This window comes from Elephas maximus, chromosome 15 (genome assembly GCF_024166365.1).
Source record: "Elephas maximus indicus isolate mEleMax1 chromosome 15, mEleMax1 primary haplotype, whole genome shotgun sequence".
In the NCBI taxonomy this organism is placed as follows: Eukaryota; Metazoa; Chordata; class Mammalia; order Proboscidea; family Elephantidae; genus Elephas; species Elephas maximus.
This window is the reverse complement of record NC_064833.1, coordinates 421,968-440,514: the sequence shown is the minus strand read 5'-3', so window position 1 is coordinate 440,514 and position 18,547 is coordinate 421,968. Positions and strand designations below refer to the sequence as shown.

The window sequence follows — 18,547 nt, the reverse complement described above, 5'->3', positions numbered from 1 at the left end:
GGCGTTAACGTCATCGCGGCGCGCCGCGGCGCTGGGTGGGGCGCGCGGACAGCCAGGCGGGGCCGGCGGCGGTGGCGGCTGCTGGGGGGTCGGTGAGGCTGGCGGACGGGCTCGGGGACGGGAGGGGACGGGCGCGGGGGAGCGGAGCTGGGCGGCCAGCGCCCGCCAGCCCTGCCTGCTGCGGGGGGCGCTCGGGCCTGCCCCCAGGGGAGGCGGGGGCGTGCGTTGGGTGCTCTGGGCCGGGGGCGGGAGCCAGGCGGGCCCAGCCGGGGGGGGCGGGCCCGGGGCGTCCCGCGCGGGGCCAGGCGGCCTCGGGGCCTGGCAGGACTACGCAGCCCGGTTCGCGGAGCCGGCCTCACCCGGGTGGGCGCAGCGAGTACAGAGAAAGGGCGTCGATGCAGCAATCCCCAAGGCTCGAAGCCGGGAGGAGCCGGCGGGGGCGCCTTCAGGAAACGCAGGAGCCACGGACCGAGGTGTTCCCCTGCGGATCAGCGGGAGGGAGCGGGGGGCCGTGGCGCAGGAGGCTCCTCCCCTAGTGGCCAGCCTGGGTGCTTTCGTTGCCTCTCGTGACAGGTGATCGGTTGGTTTGTTGCAGTGAGATATGAGTCGTTCTCGCGAGATTTGTTTACAGGTTGGTGTCGGGGGTTTCTCGAGAACCAGCGCCTAAGTACTAGTTTGTCTGTGGAGAAGATAGGAAGATTGGGGGCCATGGGGCCGGACGTCTCCTTTTGGGCAAGGCCTAGGTTTTAGCTTTCTAATGTTTTGGACGGCCACGATGACGCCCACTTTCTGGGCAGTTTTTGAGCCCGAGATGCCTGATGCATCGTAATCCGCTAACTGTTGCTGCTGCTGCGTTCGTCTCCTCAGATCGGCTGCCAAGTCTACAGCTACCTCTGCCCTGGGTAATGTCCGTCCTGGGGCCTTCCAAATCCTGTGGGTTTGAGACTTCGTCTCTCAACGTCCGTTCCCCAAGGAAAAGGAGATGTGGCGAGGATTGTGCGTGTGTGGGTGGCTTCTTTCTTTCCGTGGGCCTCCAGGGGCTTCCATGCTTGTGGTTGCCCCAGATGATTGTAGTTGTAGCTGGGACTGGTGTTGACGGCTTGGGTTCATACTGGCTGCCTTGTGCCAGCTCAGCCGTCTCTTCCCTTTGCTTTTGTCAGGTCTTTATTAAGCTGCCTTTGCGCACCCAGTTTTCTCTGCTGCTCTGTGCTGGATCCAGGGGTGTCCTTCCAGAGTCCCTGTGAGGGGTGAGGGAGGCAGCCACTGTTCCTGGGAGCGTCCCAGCCCTTCTAGCACAGACGAACATACTTGTATTCTGTGGTGGGGTGTGCGATCTGGGGTTTGTTTTATTTTTGAGGAACGACTCCTAAATAATAATTTAGTGATTTGACAGCTACGAGAGGCTCGGATGGTGGGCCTTGGAGAGCAGCAATCCCATATCAAAGGCATGACACAAGCGGGCTGGTTGTTGCTTTTGCTATCTGTGCACCTTGTGGCCATCCTGTTTGATTTGAGAGACGCTATGCTCCAAAGGAGCACAGACTGTGGTGTGGCTTTGTCCCATTCTCTCTCTACCCAGCTCAGTGCTGGTTTGTGCAGCAGCCTCCACCCAGCACCAGTTCTGTGCTGGGCTGTTCTACCAGTGGGGCATGGAGTTACTGGGGTCTGCCCTCCCTCTGAACACTGTTCTTCTGCAGGTGGCCGCCTGCCCGGCCCAGCGCCATGCACACATTGGTGTTCCTGAGCACGCGGCAGGTGCTCCAGTGCCAGCCAGCTGCCTGCCAGGCCCTGCCCCTGCTGCCACGTGAGCTCTTCCCACTACTGTTCAAGGTGGCCTTCATGGACAAGAAGACAGCCGTGCTGCGTGAACTGGTACACACCTGGCCCTTTCCTCTGCTCAGCTTCCAGCAGCTGCTGCAGGAGTGTACCCACTGCAGCCGCGCCCTGCTGCAGGAGCGGCCTAGCACAGAGAGCGTGCAGGCTGTGATCTTGGGGCTCACCGCCCGGCTGCACACACCGGAGGCCGAGGCCGACAGTGGCACACAGCCCCTCTGCAGGTACAGAGCCACCTGAGGGGTTCTCAGGCTGTGACGGGTGGAGCTAGAGGTACAAAGAGGGTTCTCAGAGGAGGTTCTAGGCTGGGGTTCTGAGGCTAGCAAGCATTAGGTGCAGGAGCTGGCACACTGCTCCTGTCTCAAGGTGGTTGGGGAAGATGGGTGTGCCCCTGTGCACAGCCCCTTCAGAGCCCACTTCCCCCAGGAAGCATGTGTTGCGTGTGCTGGACATGACTGGTCTCCTGGATGACGGTGTGGAGCAGGACCCTGGCACCATGAGCATGTGGGACTGCACTGCGGCCGTGGCCCGCACCTGCATTGCCCAGCAGCAGGGGGGTGCTGCGGAGCCTGGGCTGGCGCCTGCCCCCGTAGAGGTTCGTGTGGACCTGCGCGTGAACCGGGCCTCCTACGCCTTCCTACGGGAGGCACTCCGAAGCAGTGTGGGTAGCCCGCTGCGCCTCTGCTGCCGCGACCTGCGGGCTGAGGACCTGCCCATGCGCAACACGGTGGCCCTGCTGCAGCTCCTGGATGCAGGCTGCCTTCGCCGTGTGGACCTGCGCTTCAACAACCTGGGGCTGCGTGGCCTGTCCGTCATCATCCCACATGTGGCCCGCTTCCAGCACCTGGCCAGCCTGCGTCTGCACTATGTGCATGGAGACTCGCGGCAGCCCTCCGTGGATGGCGAGGACAACTTCCGCTATTTCCTGGCCCAGATGGGGCGCTTCACTTGTCTGCGGGAGCTCAGCGTGGGCTCCTCTCTACTTTCGGGCCGGCTGGATCAGCTGCTCAGGTGAGCTGGCCCGTACCCTACAGGGCTCTGCGCAGGCCTGCATGGAGGTGACCCCTACCCCTTTGTCCCCTGCAGCACCCTGCAAAGCCCGCTGGAGAGCCTGGAGCTGGCCTTCTGTGCCTTGCTGCCTGAGGACCTGCGCTTTCTGGCCCGGAGTCCGCACGCCGCACACCTCAAGAAGCTGGACCTGAGCGGCAATGACCTGTCTGGCAATCAGCTGGTGCCCTTCCAGGGCCTTTTGCAGGCGGCGGCAGCCACGCTGCTGCACCTGGAGCTGACTGAGTGCCAGCTGGCTGACACCCAGCTGCTAGCCACGCTGCCCACCCTGACTCGCTGCACCGGCCTCCGCTACCTCGGTCTCTATGGCAACCCACTGTCTATGGCAGGCCTCAAGGAGCTGCTGCGGGACTCAGCAGCCCAGGCTGAGCTGCGCACCGTGGTGCACCCCTTCCCTGTGGATTGCTACGAGGGCCTACCCTGGCCACCGCCCGCCTCCGTCTTGCTGGAGGCTTCTATCAACGAGGAGAAGTTTGCCCGCGTGGAGGCCGAACTGCACCAGCTCCTTCTGGCCTCAGGCCGTGCTCATGTGCTCTGGACCACGGACATCTACGGGCGCCTGGCTGCAGACTACTTCAGCCTGTGACTGCCAGACTTGGGTACAGGTGGCCATCCTGAGATCAGGGGCAGGCAGAGCCGTTGCCGGGACCCTGCTGAGGTCTCGAGGACCCACTCAAAGGTACTTGTCTCAGGTTTCCTGCAGGTTCCTGCTACCCTTTCCACAGGGTCTGTCTTGCTCCTGTCCCGCCTGCAGCATTCCACATGGTGTGGCCCCGACCTACTCCCAGACTGTGGCTGACCTGACCACCCCTGGGCCCGAGGCCTGCAGGAGCCCTGCCAGTTGGCTGCACTTGCCAGGGCCCTCCTGGGTTATGGCCTTTTCCACAGAATACTCCTAGGGTCCCAGCTGTAAACTTCCTAGGTTTTCTCTCTAGGCCTTTCCCACCCCCTTCCCAAGAACCAAGTGCCCTGGGGGTGAAGTTGGAGGAGGTGTCTGTTCCAGAAGAGGGGAGGGTCTCCTGCACTCTGTGTTCTCCCCACCCAGCACCCAGGAGACAACTGTCCTGCACCACTTCAGCACTTGGGCCTGGGTGGAGGAGTGTCAATAAGGTGCAGAATGTGCAGTGTGTTTGGAACTTGAGTCTACGGCTGTGTTGTCCTTATTAGCCGAGCCAGTCGTGCCCATCTGGGTCGGGCCGTTAGGTAACGGCTGCCGTCCAGCGGGTCATCACCCCCCCTCCCAGCCTTTCCTAGGAACCCCAGGCAACTCCCCTGCTTCTTGTCACCCGCGAGCCCTTGTTCCTCCGTCCGGCAATCTCCACAGCCCGGGTCCCTGCACCTTGGGGCGGCCCCACAGCAGGACAGGCCGGACGGGGCCAGAGCTGAGCCCCTGCAGAGCGTGGGGGCTGGGCAGATGGCGGGAGGGTGATTTCTCGGGGCTCAGCGGGGTGTTCCGGGAGTCTCCCGGCCGCCCGTCCCTGCGGAGCCCCTCGTCCGCAGACCCGGACGCGGGCTACCGGCGGCCAGGTGGGCGGAGCGGCCTCTGGCCCCGGCCGGTGCAGCCCGCGACCCCGACACACGGCTCGGCGCACACTGCGCAGCTTCCACCCTTTACTGACGCTTGCGTCGGAGCATGCGCGAGGCTGGGCAGCCAATCCGCGGGGCCCGCCGGACACGTCATCAGCGCGCGCCGCCCGCCGCCGCCGCCTCAGCAGTGGAGCTCGTAGGCGACCGGCGGCGGGAAGAGGAGGCCCGGGGCCGAGCCGGGCGCGGCGCCCTCGGCGGGAGCGCGGTCCGGAAGCGCCTCGGCCACCGGCCCCTCGGTGAAGAGGGGCTTGGAGCGGTCGATGACGAACATCTCGTGGCCCCGCTCGTCGCGGAGCTCCTCGAGCTGGGCGAAGGTGCAAGGCCCGTCCGAGTAGTCGTTGACGAAGAGCACGCTCTCCCCCGGCGGCCCCGCCGCCTTTTTCCGCTTGCGCCGCTTGCGGCAGATCATGGCCGCCAGCAGCAGCGCCGTGAGCGCGAGCAGCGCGATGCCTGCCGCGATGGCCGTCTGCGTGGCCAGGCCCAGGGCGCGGAAGGCCATGCTGCCCGCCTCGTACAGGGGCTCGCGGCTGACCGGGCCGGCGGCCGGGGGCGACGGGGGCGCCGGCAGCCGCTGCTGCTGGGACAGGTTGACCAGGAGCTGGAAGGGCACGCGGGCGGCGCCGCCGGCGTTGGAGGCCTCGCACTCGTACTTGCCCGCGTGCGCCAAGGAGATGTTGGTGAGGAAGAGCATGCCGCTGCCCGTGTCGGGGGCTCCGTGCCCGCCCAGGCCCGGCGCCTCGCCTTCGGCCTGGGCCTGGGCCCGAGGCCGTCCCTCGCGAGGCTGGCTGACCTTTCTCCAGGTGACCAGGGGCTGCGGATAGCCGGAAGCCTGGCAGGCCACCCGCAGGTCCTCACCCAGGTTGGCTGTCATCTCCAGAGGATCCACGTGCACAGAGGGTGGGATGCAAATGAGGCTACTACCAGATACGTCCAGGAGACTCTGAAGTGCCAGGCGCGGGGGCTCTGCACACACTATCTTCTTGTCCCTGGAGCTGAGCAGCCGCTGCCCCCCCTCTTTGATCCAGGTGCCTAACCAGTGCAGGGCACAGTCACAGCGCCATGGGTTCTCTGCAGGCAGAGCAGCAGGCGTGTGGGCTCAGGAGCAGCCCCAGAACACAGCCTGTGCAGTTGGGGGTTTCTTGGCCAGGGCAAGAACTGTTTCTCTTCTTCCATCTCCCACAGCCTCCTCACATGGACTCCAGGAGCCCCACCACCCCTTCTCAGACCCCAGGTGCTTTGAGATGCACCCTCGCCAGAGACCCGTGTGCCTGCAGAGGGAGGTACCTGTGAGACGCAGGACCTGCAGGCTGGCCAGGGGCCTCAGGGCCTCGCGGCTGATGGTGCCCAGCTGATTCCTGCTGAGGTCCAACAAGGCCAGAGAGGAGAGCCCTACCAGGGCTTGGTCCTCCAGCAGCTCAATGCTGTTATCTTGCAGGTGCAGCTCCTGCAGGCGCTGAAGGAGAGACAACTGGCCATCAGGGAAAGGGCCCTGGGAGCAGGCCCCAGCGTCCCCCATTTACCCTGCAGACTAGCCCCTGCTACAGGCCAGGGTTTAGGCTACGTTGGGGGTGGCTTTTCTCCCCATCACTATTCCAACCCTGCAGGGCGAGTGGCGGCACAGAAGGACCCCCACCCCTTTTGGCCCCGCTTACCGGCAGGTGTAGGAAAGTGAAATCCAGCAGTCGCTCCAGCTGATTGCCCGCCAAGTAGAGCACGCGCAGCTGCGCCAGCCCGGCAAAAGCGCCGCCGCGCAAGCCGCGCAACCGGTTGCCAGTGAGCGCAAGTTCCAGCAATCGCGACTGCGCGCGGAAGGTGTCGGGCTCCAGGGCGTGCAGGCTGTTGTTGTGCAAGTAGAGACGGCGCAGGGCGGCGAGCGGCGCCAGGGCGCCCGGCTCCAGGCGCGCGATGCTATTGTCCTGCAGGAACAGCGTCTGCGGGCGGGGAGGGGGTGCTTACCCCGCCGTAGGGTTGCCCTCGCCACCAGAGCGCCCCATACCCCGCCCGTACCTCTTCCTCTCAGATCAGGGCCCCTCCGCCCGCGTCCCGGCGAACTCACGCGGAGCCCACCTGCGTGCCCGGCGGGATTCCAGGCGGGATGGCGCGCAGCCGCAGGGCGCCGCACTCCACCGTGGCGCTGTAGCAGCGACAGGCGGCTGGGCAGCCGGCGGCGCGTGGCGGGAGCCCGGGTAGCGGCGACGGCAGCAGCAACAACAGCAACAACAACGCGGGCACCCCCGGGGCCATCTCCCGCGGGACTCACCGCAGACCTCAAAGCTGCGGCCTCCCACGGGCCGCCAGGGGTGGGGTGCTCCTGAAACACAGTGAGCAGACCTGGCCCTAACTTTTGGGAGCCGGCGTAAGGGCAAGTGCAGGTGCAGGCCACATCATACGTCTGTATTTCAAAAGTTACAAATCAGATTCAGAGATAGATATATAAAACGATTTAGTCTCCTCCCTTGACAAAAACACTTCCATAAATTTCTGGGACATCAGTTTCGAAGTTGGAATTCCTGGTCTCCTCAGTCTTGTCCCAGGATGTGGGTGTTGGGGGGAGAGCCGCCTGACCCAGAGCCCAAATCCCATCCCACCCTGCTCTGTGCTGAGGGGCTTCCTGCTCCTGCTTGTGGACAGCCCCTCACACTCCTCCCTGCCCCCTGGTGGGGCACTACAAGTGGGCTGGGAATATGTGGGCAGCGAGTTCCTGCCACTACTCCAGCATGGGCAGAGGGAGAGCACTCCCGGTCCACAAAGTCTCCTCACCCTGTGAGGCAGGCATGAAGCCCAGAGTTGAGGTCCCTTTTGTACCCTCAGGATAAACACACAGCCCCACGATGCCAGTGTCCTGTCTCCATCGCAGGTTGACCCTACATCTCAGGCTCTGCCCCCTTCCTGGGTTTCACCTGTTGGACTTGGTGGGGGCATGGGTAGAGCTGACCTCAGAGGAGCCACCGGCCACAGGGGAGGTTCAGGGCATAGCTCTGTCCAGTCCCTGCCCTCCTGGGGGGGGGGGGTGAGGTGACTTAACTAGAATTGTGGCTTTTTCTCAGGGAATTTGTTAGCGAGCAGGGAGGGGATGAGGCAAGCAAAAGGAAAGGCAGCCCAGGGGCCACAGCTGTGCTCCCCATGCTGGCTCCCGGAAGGACAGCTCTGTCTATCGGGGTAAGTGGGGGGTGTGAGACAGGGGCCCTGGGCCACCACCTGGGTTCTGTGGGTAGTGATTCCAAGACTGCAGGGCTGGATGGCTCCTGGGGATTCACACACTGCAAATGCGTCCCTAGAGAGATGGAAGGTGGAGTCTAGCTCCTGGCACAAGCCCCATTTCAAAGGTGGGGACCCAGCTGAGAAGTCCAGTTCTTCTGGAGCCAGGGACAACAGGGCAGAGGGTGAGCCCCCAGCCCCTACCTGTCCACCGGTCTCCCCACAGACTGTGAGTCTTCAGGGGAGGTGTCACATGGGCTTGTTATTTGTTTAAATCTTATCCTAAATTGTAACTCATGTGATTATGTAAATTAATAGAGATGAGGTGTGAGAACTTAAGCACAGCAACGAAGTTTTAATGGTAGAGCTTTGGCCCAGGCAGAGGCAGTTCCTAGGTGTCCACGACTTGTATGAATCCCAAGAATATGGGGGCGTTCTCTGGGCCCCTGCAGTCCATTTCCCTGAGCACAAAGGCTGACCCAGGGCTCCAGGCCTTGCAAACGAGCCTCCAGCAGTCAGGCCTGAGTTGGAGAGCCTTCTTGGCCTCCTCGTCGGACTCAGAGCACTGCTGCCCGCAGGAACCTCTGGACGCAGGTCTGGGTAGTAGAGCCAACAGGGGCAGGGATGGGAACCCAGTGTGGGGAGAGGGGAGAAGGCCAGAGCAGAAATTCTTTACCCAGCAAACAACCCCCTAATCCGGCTGGACAGAAGGCCGGGCACCACGCACAGGAGTTGGCGGAGCCTGTTACTGCTTTGCGGGCCCCCATCTGTGTGCGGGCTGGGAGGAGAAAAGCCTCGCACCTGTCCTCGGGTGCACTGCATGGCTCCTTCAGGATCTGTGGGCGGCTCCCGCGCATCCCCGCAGCGCTGCCGCTGGGGGTGCCCTTGGCACCCCCAGCGCCACCCTTCCCCGCCACCACCTCCCGCGCGGGTCGGCCCAGGGCGTGGTTTCCGCGTCTCCCACCACCGCCGGGAAGCACGTCCTTCTCGGTGTGCGCCAGGGTCAGAGCCAGGGCCGTGCCCGACCCCGACCGCCCGGCCCGGTGACCTTGGCTCGCGCGCCCCCTCACCTGACGCTCTGGCGGCGCGAAGCTCCCCAGCCTAGCCTGCGGCGACCCCGGCCCAGCAGAGCTGCGGTACGGGGAGGGGCGGGGCTCCTCTCGCGCACGCGCACTGTGGGCTCGTGCCTCCTGCCCCAGCCGCCTCGGCCTGACGTCGCGACCGCAGGTCAATCCAGAGGACGCCCGAAGCCGCGGGGTGGGGGCGAGGGGCGAGGGGCTCGTGGAAGGCCCGCTACCTCCGGCCCTAGCAGCGGTCGGGTCCCGGAGAGGCGCTCGTCGCCCGGCTGCGGCAGCACCTCGGACAGCGGCGGGCGGGCGGGCGGGGCCGGCAGTACACCCCGCCGCGCACGCGCGCTCGGCCCACCGCGCTCTCGGACGGCGCGTGCGCTCAGACCCGCGGGGCAGCGGGCAGCAGCCGAGCCAGGTCCATGGTGAGGGCGAGGCGACGGCCCCGCCAGCGTACGTGCGAGGGCAGCGCGGGCGCGCCGGGCCTGTACTCGAAGCAGGCGCTGAGCTCGAAGGCCAGGGCCGAGCGCACCAGGCCCACGCCGCCCGCGCGCTCCGGTGCCGGGTGGTAGAGACGCCCGTTGGCGGCCAGGGGCAGTAGGCGCGCAGGCTCGAAGGGCACGGCCAGGGCCTCGCCGCCGCCGCAGTAGGAGAGGCGGGGGGGCCCGGTGCCCTCGGCCAGCAGGTGTGTGAAGACCACGGGCAGGTCCTCGCAGCGCAGGAAGTTGCGCTCTCTGCCGCAGAGCGAGAGGAAGGGGAAGGCGGCTTCGTACCGCCCGCTGCGGTTGGGTCTCAGGCGGGAAAAGAAAGCGACCAGAAACTGCGGGTCTGGGGGGACGAAGGGCGCAGCTACAAACCTCGTGGGCCGGGCGCCCCAGTCCCTGCCCCTCATCGGGTGGCTCGCCTTGGCCACATCGCAGGCCGGCACCGGCTGTCCCGAGGGCCAACCCGATCTTGGCCTCACTTTAGACAGCGGGGCCCTGAGAACAGGACTTCCAGTCCCTCGCTATGTCCTGCCACTGGCAGCGTTTGTATAGGGGAGCGCACCCGGGCTGTCCCGAAGGTGGGAGGAGGGGGAAGGTCGCGGTACCTTTGTAACAGGTGATGAAGTTCTTCATTTTGGAATCATCCAGGAAAAGCTGGAGACAGAGGGCAGGCCGTGGCCCATGAGTTCCACAGCCGGCCCAAGGGGGCAGGATGGGGGAGCCCCGGGGGGCCTGAGCTCTGTGTCCGGGTGCAGGGAGGTGCGTGGGAAGGGAAAACTGGGGGCCCTTCCCCGCGCCTCTTCCCTCCACGTGTCTAATTTGATGTGCCAGCGCCTCCGTGGAGGCGGTCTTGCCTCTTCCCGGACGAGTAGGACGCCCCATACAGGGCTTCCAAAGCAGGCGGGCGGCGGGCGTGTCCCGGGCAGCGGTGGCTAGAGTCCACGCCGGGCTGGGGCCCAGGTGGGTGGGACGGGTCCTCGCCCCGTGTGAGGCTGAGCCGCTCAGGCCCGCACTCGGCGCCAGGAGTCTCCGGGGCGCCGTCCCAACGCTGCAGCGTCGGGGTAGTTCGTCTTTAGGTCCGCCCTCCCTCGGGTCCCGCCGCCTCCTGCACAGGGGCCCTGCCCCCGGCTCACCTGGCCCTGGTGGTCCACGTAGTAGAAGTACTCGCGCGTCCGGGGCTCGGGGCTCTGGCCCTGCGTGTAGGAGACGCCCCCGCTGCAGGGCCGGATTCCCCGAGGCTGCGCCAAGGCCAGGGCCCGGAGCGCCCCGCACCGAGGCCACATCCTGCTCCCGCGCCGGAAACGGCCGCCGGTCACGGGGCGGCGCTGCGCGAACACGCATCCCCCTACGGCTTCCGCACTGCGCTTTGGGTTCCGCGCGGCCGCCTGCGCCCGTCGCCCCGCCCGCGGTTGGCCCCTGGCCACCTCCTCCTCCCGCGGCTTCCCCGGGCCCGCTCGCCCGCTCGCCCGCCCTGCCCTGCCCGGGGCCCAGCGCGCTGGGCCGGGCGTGTGCTCCGGGTCGGGTCTGCGCTCGGCGAGGTGCGGAGGAAAGGCGTGGCGCAGACACGCGCGGGCCCGCGTCCGGCCGGGGCTCGTGGCGTCAGGCCCGACCACACCACCCCCGCGGCCCGCGACGACGGAAGGAACAGGAGGCGGTGACCACGGCCGGCCAGTGTCCATACGTAGTTTATTCACAGAGTGGAGTCGCCTCTCCAAGAGTCAGACTCCCACCGCCGCCCTCGGCCCGCCGTCCGGGACACCCGGGCCTGGCAGGGCTGGGCTTTTTAATAATAAATAAAAACTCTAAAAATATATATATATAAAACCTGGGGGGAAATTAAGTTTTACAACAATTGGAACTCAAAATTCCAAAATGGAAAATGTACAAACCGGGGGCCTGGGTGCCCCCCAACCCCCAGCAGCTCTGGCCTCTAGGAAGGGCGCCCTCCGCTCGTCTGCTGCAGGTCGGGGGATGATGGGTCGGGCAGGGCTGGGTTTTGGTCAGAAGCCAAGAAAGGTTGGAGAAGAAAATCAAAAAATGACATTAAGTTGCTCTGCACAGAGGGCGGCCAGGACGGCTCAGAGAGAGATAGCATTTGGGTTAAAACTATGTCATTAGCAAATTTAGTCCTTAGAACTTTCGCTCTATTTACATCTCTATACACAGGCTGGGATGCAGAATAGATTCTGGGTTTATAGTTACACTAACAAAAAATACTCTCGCCTCACAACCACCCCGCGCCAAGAATGCCTGCCCAGCCCTGCTCCCCACCCAAAGACTTTGGTTTGGGGGCCCCTCCCACCCAGAGATTGCCTGCCAGTCCTGGGCTCCCTAGACCCTGCTCGGTGGAGGACAGCCAGTGCCCTGGAGCCCCCAAACCCGTGTGTAGTCACCATGCTCGAGGCAACAGGTGGGCAGGCGGAAGAGAGAGGAGGGGACAGGGAAGGTCAAGGGTGTAAGGCAGCTCCCTGGATAGGCCTGGGAGCTGCAGCCAGGAGACCCAAGGGGAGAAGGGGGTGAAGAGGGGAGGGGGGCGGGCAGGGCCAGGCAGATTGGAGCAGAGGCAGGCAGCCCACCCTCAGGGAGGGCGTATGTGCTCGCCGGCCAGGAGGGGCAGTGTCGCTCGGCTCCGGGAAACAGAAGGCACTTACTTAGGGCTGCGCTGCTGGCTCACCGGACTGACCCACGGTCGCAGTGGGCAGGGAGGGCCGGCAGGAACTGGCCGTGAGGTGGGGGGCCAGAGGCGCTCTTCCCGTAGTCAGAGCTCTGTCCTGGCCAAGGTGCACCCTCACACCCAGCAGGGTACGTGGGGAGCCCTGGGGGCACGAGGGCCTGGGTGGGGGAGGGGAGGGTGGGCTCCAGGCGGCACGTCTACTCTGAGCAGGCAGGTCGGCGGCATGGAGGGGCTAGGCATGCGACCCTTGGGCTGAGACGGCCCCCCTCCCACGTGCTCCCGCCCCACCCACCCGCTATAGCACGCCCTCCATGAAGCTGGTGTCCAGGTGCTGGATGAGCACGCGCAGGAAGGACATCTCTTTGCGCGTGTTCTCGAAGATGACGCGAGGGTCATCCGACTGGCAGCGCAGGCAGTTGGGCGCCATCACCATGGCCAGGTTGCTCACGTCCATCTTGGTGATGGCCACGTTGGCGGGTTGCACGAACACCTGTGGGGAGGGGCGGGCGGAGGGTAGAGCCGGCAGGGGGTTGCAGGGACCGGCTGAGGGCGGGCTCAGGGAAAAAGTACCTGGAGGAAGCGGATGAGGTAGCACAGCACCATGCGGTTGATGCGCGGCAGCGCATGCACCACGGCCACCGCGGCCTCCGGGCTCTCGTAGTGCGCGATGCACTGGTCGTAGAACTCGTGTGGGATCAGCGGCTCCTCCAGCTCCCGGTACCACAGCTTCAGCAACGATGCTGCAGACACAGCGCACGGTGCTCAGCCAGGGCCCAATGGCCAGCACCCAGGCAGGAAGCACATCCGCCCAGCGAGTGGCCACAGTGTAAGGGGCGCTCTGGGCTGAGGGGGCCTGTCAGGAAAGGGGTCCACTTGCAGACATGGTGGGGATGGTAAAGACCCTAGAGGGTCTCCACTAGGGGAAGGGGCAATCCGCAGGGGGAGATGCTGCGGGAGCAGACTGTTAGAAGGCGGCGTGAGCACCCAGGTGTGGTGGCCAGCTAGCTTAGATGATGGGCAGGTACCAGGAAGTGGGGGGCCAGCCATGCTGAGGGGCAGGGAGCACAGGCCGGGGTGGGCGTGGGGATGGCACTTTATACAGGCTGAAGCTGAGGTCACCGCTGGGCCTCAAATGGACCATCGACCCCTGGGGCCCCTGAGACCCCACTGCCTGCACTGCCAGGCCCAGGCTACCACAGAGGGTTGGGGGACCCTCACCAGGGACGTGGGGGTCTTCCAGGCCTGTCGGCACCTTCCACTGGTCCACCTGGAGCTTTAGGGCGTTCACTTCATCAATGTCTCCAGGCACCCTGTGGAGCACAGGCCAGTCTCAGATGGTGTCTGCCACAGACCCAAGGTGGGTAGGCAGGGCCTAGCAACCAGAACCCCCAGCCCCACACAGCTGTTCTCAGCCCTCCTGGAGGCCCCTGGACTATGCAGCTGGACCTAGGGGTGAACAGCTCTGATCCTTTCTGGACCTTGCCGGGAGCAGGAGGCAGAAGGCCCTCTGTGAAGCCCAAACCCAGCAAGCCTCAGTTTCCCCAGCCATCCTCCTGCCTCCTGGAGCCTGGGGGTCCAATCCTGACAGGCGAGTCACGCAGTTTAAGTCACCTCTGTGGCCACTGCAGCACAGCAGATACCACTCGGACTTGTGGCCAGCCTCACTGGTAGGGGACCTGCTGCTCCTCACAAGCCTGTGCAGCAGGGCCATCACCGTCCTGTTCAGAGCCGAGGACAGGCGTCTGGTGGGGTGGCAGAGCTCTGCTTGAGTTGGACGCATGGCTCAGGGAACACTCATGCCCTGCCCCGTGACTGGAGTCCACACACCCTCTGGGCCTTCGATGGCCATTTCTGCAGGGACCACCTTCACTGGCCACCCACCTACCTAGGCTGAGTGGCCTGGGGTTGATGTAGCAGCCAATGGGCTGGGTGTGGGAACCCTTCATCACCACATGCCCATCTCCCCTCACCCCGTGCCCAGGGCCAGGCAGCATGGTGTGGCACCTGAAGATGCCCTCTGTCTGGTCGCCATTGAGGGCCAGCACCTCCTCCGAGAGCCGCGTCTGCACCCAGGGCAGCTGCCGCTCAGGGTAGCGCTCCTTCTGCATGCTCATGACCTCCTGCAGTGCGCTGCCGAACATGGATGGGCTGAACACGGCGTTCTTAGCGTGCCGGATCTCCTCCACGGTGGGCTTCCGCAGCCCCTGGAAGAGAGCTGGCTCTCCTACTTGTCCTGGCCTCCCAGGATCACCCCTGGGTTTGGCCACCAGGCCCTCCCTGTCTGGGCTTCTCTATCCTCTTGTCCCTGTAAACTCCAAACTTCTGCCCACCGCCATCCTGGGGGCCACCTGGGTGTACCCACAGCTACATGGTCCCCAAGTCCTCAGCCACCAAGGGGCCTCCCGCTAGCCACCTACAGTGCCCTGAAACTTCAAGAGGCCTGGTGGGCACGCAGGAGGCAGGCCGGAGAGACCCCTGGACAGACCAGTCCAAGAGCCACCTAGGGACCACAGCAGGGGCCTGGTAGCTGATCTGGGTCATGAGACCACCCTGGGGGGGGGTCCATCCTGGGGGTGAGGGCAGGCGGTGGTTTCTGGAGGTCTGGCTATGACAGAAGAAATGGCTGAATAAAGCCCTGGGTAGGCGCAATGTGTTAAATGGCAAGAGGGCCTGGGCTGGAGCTGGGCAGTAGCCTCCACAGAGGCAGGCGAAGGCAGGGGGGCAGGAGGGTCTCTGGGTTGAGTCGGGGAGGGGGACAAGGACACTGCACCTGGGTGGGGTACAGGAGGGAGGAGGGACAGAGGGCTGGCACGTCCCCGTGAAGCCAAGGAACAAAACCCACTGGAGTGGGCAAGTGAGGGGGGGGAAGGGGCTGGTCAGGGAGCTCAAGGGCCTCCGGGATGTGTCCTCCTCTGCCTGTCCTGCCAGACCTACACTTGGCTGCAGGGGTTTCCCACTGGCCATGGGCACAGCCTCTTCCCCAGCCCGACGGGCCCCAGGCAAACTCGTAGAGAATTTCCAACGGCTTCTCCCAGGTCCGGTGTGACCCTCTCAGGTGGACACCCTGCAGTCTGTGCCCTCCCTGGAGGAGGGAATATGAGCACCCCAGGGACCAGGAGGGCAGGACTGGCTGAGCCCTGCTGGGTGTGCAAAGGCCCCAGGTCAGAGTGGCAGCTGGGCGGGAGCAAAGACAACCAGGGCTGGTGGCTTGTCCACAAGAAGCGTTTCTCCTGACCGCCCCGGGAGGTGAGGCTGACAAGGCCAGGTGTCCTTGGACTGGTCTGCCTGGTCTTCATGGGCTCAGAACAGTACGCCCTCTGGGGGTATCCCCAAGCCTCGTTGCTGGCACCAGACGAGTCCTAGGATGGGGTCTGGGGCTCTCCGGTGCTGGGAGGAGGGTGCTGCATAGACTGTGGACCCCAGGACTTCGACCTGCCTGCTGGTGGGAGCGGCCACTGCTGGGCTGGCGGCTTGATGTGGAGAAGGACCTGTGTCTGGTCCCTGGCAGGTGATTTCTGAGCTTGCCCGGGAGTCCAGAGTGGGGCCTTGCACAGGCTAAGGGGCAGCCTGCAGGGGTGGTGGGGCAAGGGTCCCCTGGGGAGGAGTCATCTCATGGTCCAGACCCCCCCGCAACCTGCTGCCCTGGCTTGGCACCTGGACGGGGGTTTAGGCACCAGTGGGACCTCCTTGGGGGAAAGGTGAGGCAGCCCCTGCAGAAGGGTCTTCTCCCAGCCCAGGGCCTCTGGGCCCAGAGTGTATGGCTATCTGCCAGCAACCCCTGCCTGCCACAGAACCTTGAACTTGGAGCTTCGCCACCAGGCCTGCCTAGCTCTTACCTTCTTGGCCCCAGTCAGGGCGGCCTTCTGTAACTTGTGGTAGCAGTACTTGGCATATGTGCTTATTGCCACCCCTGCAAAAGAGTGGACACCGTCAGCCAAGGCAGGGCACGCGGGGAGACTACAAAGAGGAAGCATAAAGAGGGCAAAGAGAAGCAGCTCCTGGGAGACCCTGGGGCCAGGCCCACCTCTCGGGGCAGCAAGTCCTCACGCTGTCCCTGGAAACAGAGACCACTTGGGAAGGGGTGAGGCTCAGGGTGGGCAGAGGCTCATGCCCCTAGAAGTCACAGGGAGGACCCTTCTGCCTCAGGCCTACTCTGTGTGGAGCCCCTGGAGGACAGGGGTTATTTCCAGGTGCCCATTCCCAATGACACAGGCCATTTGGTACCCATGGCCTGGAGGTTAGCAGGCCTGCAGCAGGAGAGGGCCCCCCTCTCAGCCTCCTCCCCTGGCTAGGTGCTCATGGACCTGTTCTCAGAGGGGCGGAGGAAGGTGCTCAGACAGACAGACCTGCCAGCCAGACCACCCAGGTGTATGGAGCTTCCACAGTCCAGGGCAAGGGCCGTGGACCCAGGGCTGGAAGGTGCTCCCAGGTGGGTGCTATTAAGGGCCGCAAAGCAGAGGTCAAGGGCATGGCCTGGGGGGCAGAAGGGGCAAGCCTGGCACTGCAGAAGAGCTCATCTGTGGGCCCCTCATGACTGAGGGTGGTGCCTCAAGAGACCTCAGGCCTCCTGTTCCAAGGCGGGGCGTTTCCCTAGAGCTTCATGTTGGCAGCAGAGCCCAGGCCCTGGTGGTCCCAGCACTCTAGGGGCAGGACAGGCAACCTGGAGACAGGCCAGACAGAGACTCCACCTGGATGGGTCTGGGAGGGAGGAGAAGCAGGAAAAACGTACACCAGATAGAGAGTCAGAAGAGTCGTGGATGCTGTCTGGGCCAGGGGTAGCTCAGACAGGTGCAGACACACAGGGCCACGTGCACGGCCCCAGGACCCAAGCCAGTGATATCGTCCATGCGCCAGGGCCAGAGCAGCCTCAGATCTGAGCCCTTGAGTCTTGCTAGTCATTATGAAATAGCTGTCACTCTGTTAAAGGGATTTTTTTTTTTTTAAAGACTAATCAAAATGAAGACATGATTAAGCATTTTTCCTGGACAGTTCTGGAGAATCTGTCTTGGCCTCTGGGGACCCCAAGTGCCCATGGGGAGAGCCCCAGTTCCAGCCCTGTCCTTGCACTCGGGCCCAGTTGGCCCCTCAGGGCCACTCCATGGCTCCCTAGGTGGGTCCTGCTCCCTCCTGCCAGAGAATGAAATGTAGCTAGCGAATGGGACCTGGGCCAGAGCCGGCACAGAGGAGAGTGTTGCAGGCAGGAAGCCAGGGGGCAGCGCCTGCCTTTCCCCTAGGTCTCTGGCCAGTGCAGAAGGGGCTGAGCATCTGCTGCCTTCCCCTGGTCTCAGGCCCCGTGGAGCCACAAGCAGAGCCCTGTCCCAGGCTGCCCTTGATGGGGGGCCAGGCCTCACCTCTCTGACTGGCCTCCTCTATAGGATGGGGACAGGACAAGGCCTGCCTCGAGGGCTTGGGAGGGACAGCTAGAGAACAGGCCATGGGGTGGAGCACGGACCCTCACTCAACAGCCGAGGTCGCTGGTGTCCTAAGTGGCATTGGGTGCGGCACATGCACCAGGAGTCCAGGGTCTACAGTCTCTAACCTGGTACTGCCCATGGGTACGGCCTCCAGGTCCAGGACTGCAGGGCCAAGAGGCCAGATGCCCACCCAGCCTTCCCCCACTGTGGTGCCCACAAGCCCAGGCTGTAAACCCTCCACACCCCTCCAGCCTTCTCCTGGCTCAGGAGTTGGTCCCCAGCAAGCCTCCTCTGGAGGAAGTGCCCCTGGCCTTGTCTTGGGGCCCTACAGGCGGCGTGCAGTCAAGGAGGACCTCCCCAGTCTGAGTGGCCTCAGAGGATTTGTGTGTTCCCAGACGCAGAGTGAAGACAGCTCAGCCCAGAGAGGTGCCCAAGGAGGCCAAAGGCGGGCTGACTACAGCACAGCTCCTGGCAACAGGGACAGCCTTGGGCATATGGCATCTGCCCTGGGCCAGGGCCCAGGAGAAGAAGTGGGGACCAATTAGGAGGGACTGGCAATGGATTGGGAGGATGCTGGAGGAGGCAGGAGCACCCAGAGAGAGGTAATTCCTGCCAGCTTCTGAATGCTGGGCTTTGCTCCCTCAGGGTACCCCCTCACCCACCCATGAGCCTCCCAACAGGCCAAGCCCACTACACTCACCTGGGGACTGCACCTCCGGGAGGCCTTGGTAGACTGCTTCCTCCTCCCCCTCCAGCATGCAAGCTGGAAACGGCTGGAGCCGTTTCCAAAGAAAAACATCACAGGGGCAGACGCCACCTCTCCTAGCCCAGGATCTTGGGGTTCGGCACCGCAGGTGAACCCGGGGCCTCAGCTCACTTGAGGCAGCTGCAGGCCTGAGGGTTAGTGCTCCCGCCCCCCAGCCCAGAAGCAGTTAGAGGCAAGGCCAAAGGCGGAGAGAGGAGAGCTAGGCACAGGCGTAGCCGCCACGCTGGGTGGCGGGAGAGGCCCCTACCATCCGGCTCTTCAACATAAGGCTTGGGTTTCTTTCTCAATTTGGACTTCTTCTTAGTGTTTCTCTCCAGGAGCTCTTTTATGTGCTGTGTCACTGGGGAGCAAACACAAAGGTGAGGACCACGGAACAACAGGCTGGGAGTGCGGGCCCATGGGGCCTCCATTCAGAGGAACACAGCTAGGGGGATGCTGCACCTTATTGGGATCCT

At 64.3% G+C, this 18,547-nt stretch overlaps 4 protein-coding genes across 12 annotated transcripts in view; 1 reads left to right on the top strand and 3 right to left on the bottom strand.

The window, feature by feature from the left end:
- Nucleotides 1-8: 8 nt before the first annotated feature.
- Nucleotides 9-3,507, top strand: LRRC14 (leucine rich repeat containing 14). 3 transcript variants are annotated; one of them, XM_049854413.1, is made up of 4 exons: nucleotides 9-92; nucleotides 1,698-2,057; nucleotides 2,260-2,844; nucleotides 2,920-3,507. In XM_049854413.1, the coding sequence occupies exons 2-4, from the start codon at nucleotides 1,723-1,725 to the stop codon at nucleotides 3,485-3,487; spliced, it is 1,488 nt and encodes a 495-aa protein (XP_049710370.1). In that variant the 5' UTR covers nucleotides 9-92; nucleotides 1,698-1,722; the 3' UTR covers nucleotides 3,488-3,507. The 3 variants fall into 3 exon arrangements, with proteins under 3 accessions (XP_049710370.1, XP_049710371.1, XP_049710372.1); XM_049854414.1 differs by having other exon boundaries at nucleotides 32-88; XM_049854415.1 differs by lacking the exon at nucleotides 9-92 and adding an exon at nucleotides 268-902.
- A 1,022-nt stretch (nucleotides 3,508-4,529) lies between these two features.
- LRRC24 (leucine rich repeat containing 24) lies at nucleotides 4,530-10,390 on the bottom strand. Of its 2 annotated transcripts, XM_049854417.1 has the most exons (7): nucleotides 10,372-10,390; nucleotides 9,844-9,892; nucleotides 7,687-7,762; nucleotides 6,556-6,799; nucleotides 6,141-6,419; nucleotides 5,773-5,941; nucleotides 4,530-5,556 (listed from the first exon to the last, which is right to left on the bottom strand). In XM_049854417.1, the coding sequence occupies exons 4-7, from the start codon at nucleotides 6,730-6,732 to the stop codon at nucleotides 4,610-4,612; spliced, it is 1,572 nt and encodes a 523-aa protein (XP_049710374.1). In that variant the 5' UTR covers nucleotides 6,733-6,799; nucleotides 7,687-7,762; nucleotides 9,844-9,892; nucleotides 10,372-10,390; the 3' UTR covers nucleotides 4,530-4,609. The 2 variants fall into 2 exon arrangements, with proteins under 2 accessions (XP_049710374.1, XP_049710373.1); XM_049854416.1 differs by lacking the exons at nucleotides 7,687-7,762; nucleotides 9,844-9,892; nucleotides 10,372-10,390 and adding an exon at nucleotides 8,757-8,822.
- Nucleotides 9,088-10,616, bottom strand: C15H8orf82 (chromosome 15 C8orf82 homolog). Its single transcript, XM_049854424.1, has 3 exons — nucleotides 10,372-10,616; nucleotides 9,844-9,892; nucleotides 9,088-9,581 (listed from the first exon to the last, which is right to left on the bottom strand). The coding sequence occupies exons 1-3, from the start codon at nucleotides 10,519-10,521 to the stop codon at nucleotides 9,136-9,138; spliced, it is 645 nt and encodes a 214-aa protein (XP_049710381.1). The 5' UTR covers nucleotides 10,522-10,616; the 3' UTR covers nucleotides 9,088-9,135.
- A 1,591-nt stretch (nucleotides 10,617-12,207) lies between these two features.
- The window catches only part of ARHGAP39 (Rho GTPase activating protein 39), a 102,962-nt gene continuing 96,622 nt past the window's right edge, over nucleotides 12,208-18,547 (bottom strand). For 5 of the 6 annotated variants that reach the window (XM_049854372.1, XM_049854375.1, XM_049854373.1 and 2 more), the window contains 6 exons: nucleotides 18,340-18,432; nucleotides 15,749-15,822; nucleotides 13,917-14,116; nucleotides 13,131-13,222; nucleotides 12,483-12,652; nucleotides 12,208-12,402 (listed from right to left, as the gene is read on the bottom strand). In XM_049854372.1, the coding sequence (XP_049710329.1) occupies nucleotides 12,208-12,402; nucleotides 12,483-12,652; nucleotides 13,131-13,222; nucleotides 13,917-14,116; nucleotides 15,749-15,822; nucleotides 18,340-18,432 (824 nt within the window). Of the gene's footprint in view, nucleotides 12,403-12,482; nucleotides 12,653-13,130; nucleotides 13,223-13,523; nucleotides 14,117-15,748; nucleotides 15,823-18,339; nucleotides 18,433-18,547 lie in introns of those variants that run through there. The other variant, XR_007513330.1, reaches the window with a different exon arrangement.